The sequence below is a fragment of the Meleagris gallopavo genome, unplaced genomic scaffold, assembly GCF_000146605.3.
Source record: "Meleagris gallopavo isolate NT-WF06-2002-E0010 breed Aviagen turkey brand Nicholas breeding stock unplaced genomic scaffold, Turkey_5.1 ChrUn_random_7180001925472, whole genome shotgun sequence".
Classification (NCBI taxonomy): Eukaryota; Metazoa; Chordata; class Aves; order Galliformes; family Phasianidae; genus Meleagris; species Meleagris gallopavo.
The window spans coordinates 1-913 of NW_011187852.1; the positions used below are offsets into that span (position 1 = coordinate 1).

Here is a 913-nt window from a genome sequence, read left to right on the forward strand (position 1 = left end):
TTTGATGGGATCTCACTGGCATCTCTAAGGGTTGTCTGTGCTTTCTCTATGGGATCTCTATGGGGTCTCAGTGGGGCCTCTATGGGATGTCAATGGGGTCTCAGTGGGGTTCCTACGGGGTCCCTATGGGGTTTGTGTGTGGTTCCTATGGGGTGCCTATGGGGTCTCAGAGGGGTCCCTATGGGGTCTCAGTGGGGTTCCTATGGGGTGTCTATGGGTGTCTATGGGGTCTCTATAGGGTGTCTATGGGGTGTCAGAGGGGTCTCTATGGGGTGTCTATGGGGTCTCAGTGGGGTCTCAATGGGGTGTCTGTGGGGTCTCAGAAGGGTCTCAGAGGGGTCTCAATGGGGTGTCAGTGTGGTCTCAGTGTGGCCTGGCTGCTCGAGGCCGTGTGTCGGCGGCTCCATCAGCGCTGTCTGTCCTTCCCCACAGGGCTGATGGCGGCCGTGATGTTGGACGAGTCCGGGGGCGGCCTCCAGACGCCCGGAGGAAGCCTCACCCTCGTCTGCAAGGCCTCCGGATTCACCTTCAGCAGTTTTGGCATGGGATGGGTGCGACAGGCACCCGGCAAGGGGCTGGAGTCAGTCGCAGCTATTAGCGGTGATGGTAGTGGCACAGGCTACGCGTCGGCGGTGAAGGGCCGTGCCACCATCTCGAGGGACAATGGGCAGAACACACTGAGGCTGCAGCTGAACAGCCTCAAGGCTGAGGACAGCGCCACCTACTACTGCGCGAAAGAATCTGGTGCTGGTGGTGGTGCTGGTGCTCCTGAAGCTGGTGAGATCGACAGCGTCAGGGATTTTCCTGCTGCCACCCACTCTCAGGTACACGGAACCTCACCCACCGCTGACGGAACCCATCCCAGGATGTGCTGAGCTGGATCCACGTTTCAGAGCTGAGCTCTGCTGTGAAG

General features: G+C 59.8%; 1 gene segment (V, D, J or C); it reads left to right on the top strand.

Annotated features, from left to right (window-relative positions):
* Positions 1–435: 435 nt before the first annotated feature.
* On the top strand, positions 436–824 carry LOC104916628 (the record flags this gene model as incomplete). The annotated part of the segment is given in 1 exon segment: positions 436–824. A coding segment is annotated over 1 exon segment (387 nt), but the record flags the coding sequence as incomplete, so codon positions are not given.
* Between the last annotated feature and the right edge of the window lie 89 nt (positions 825–913).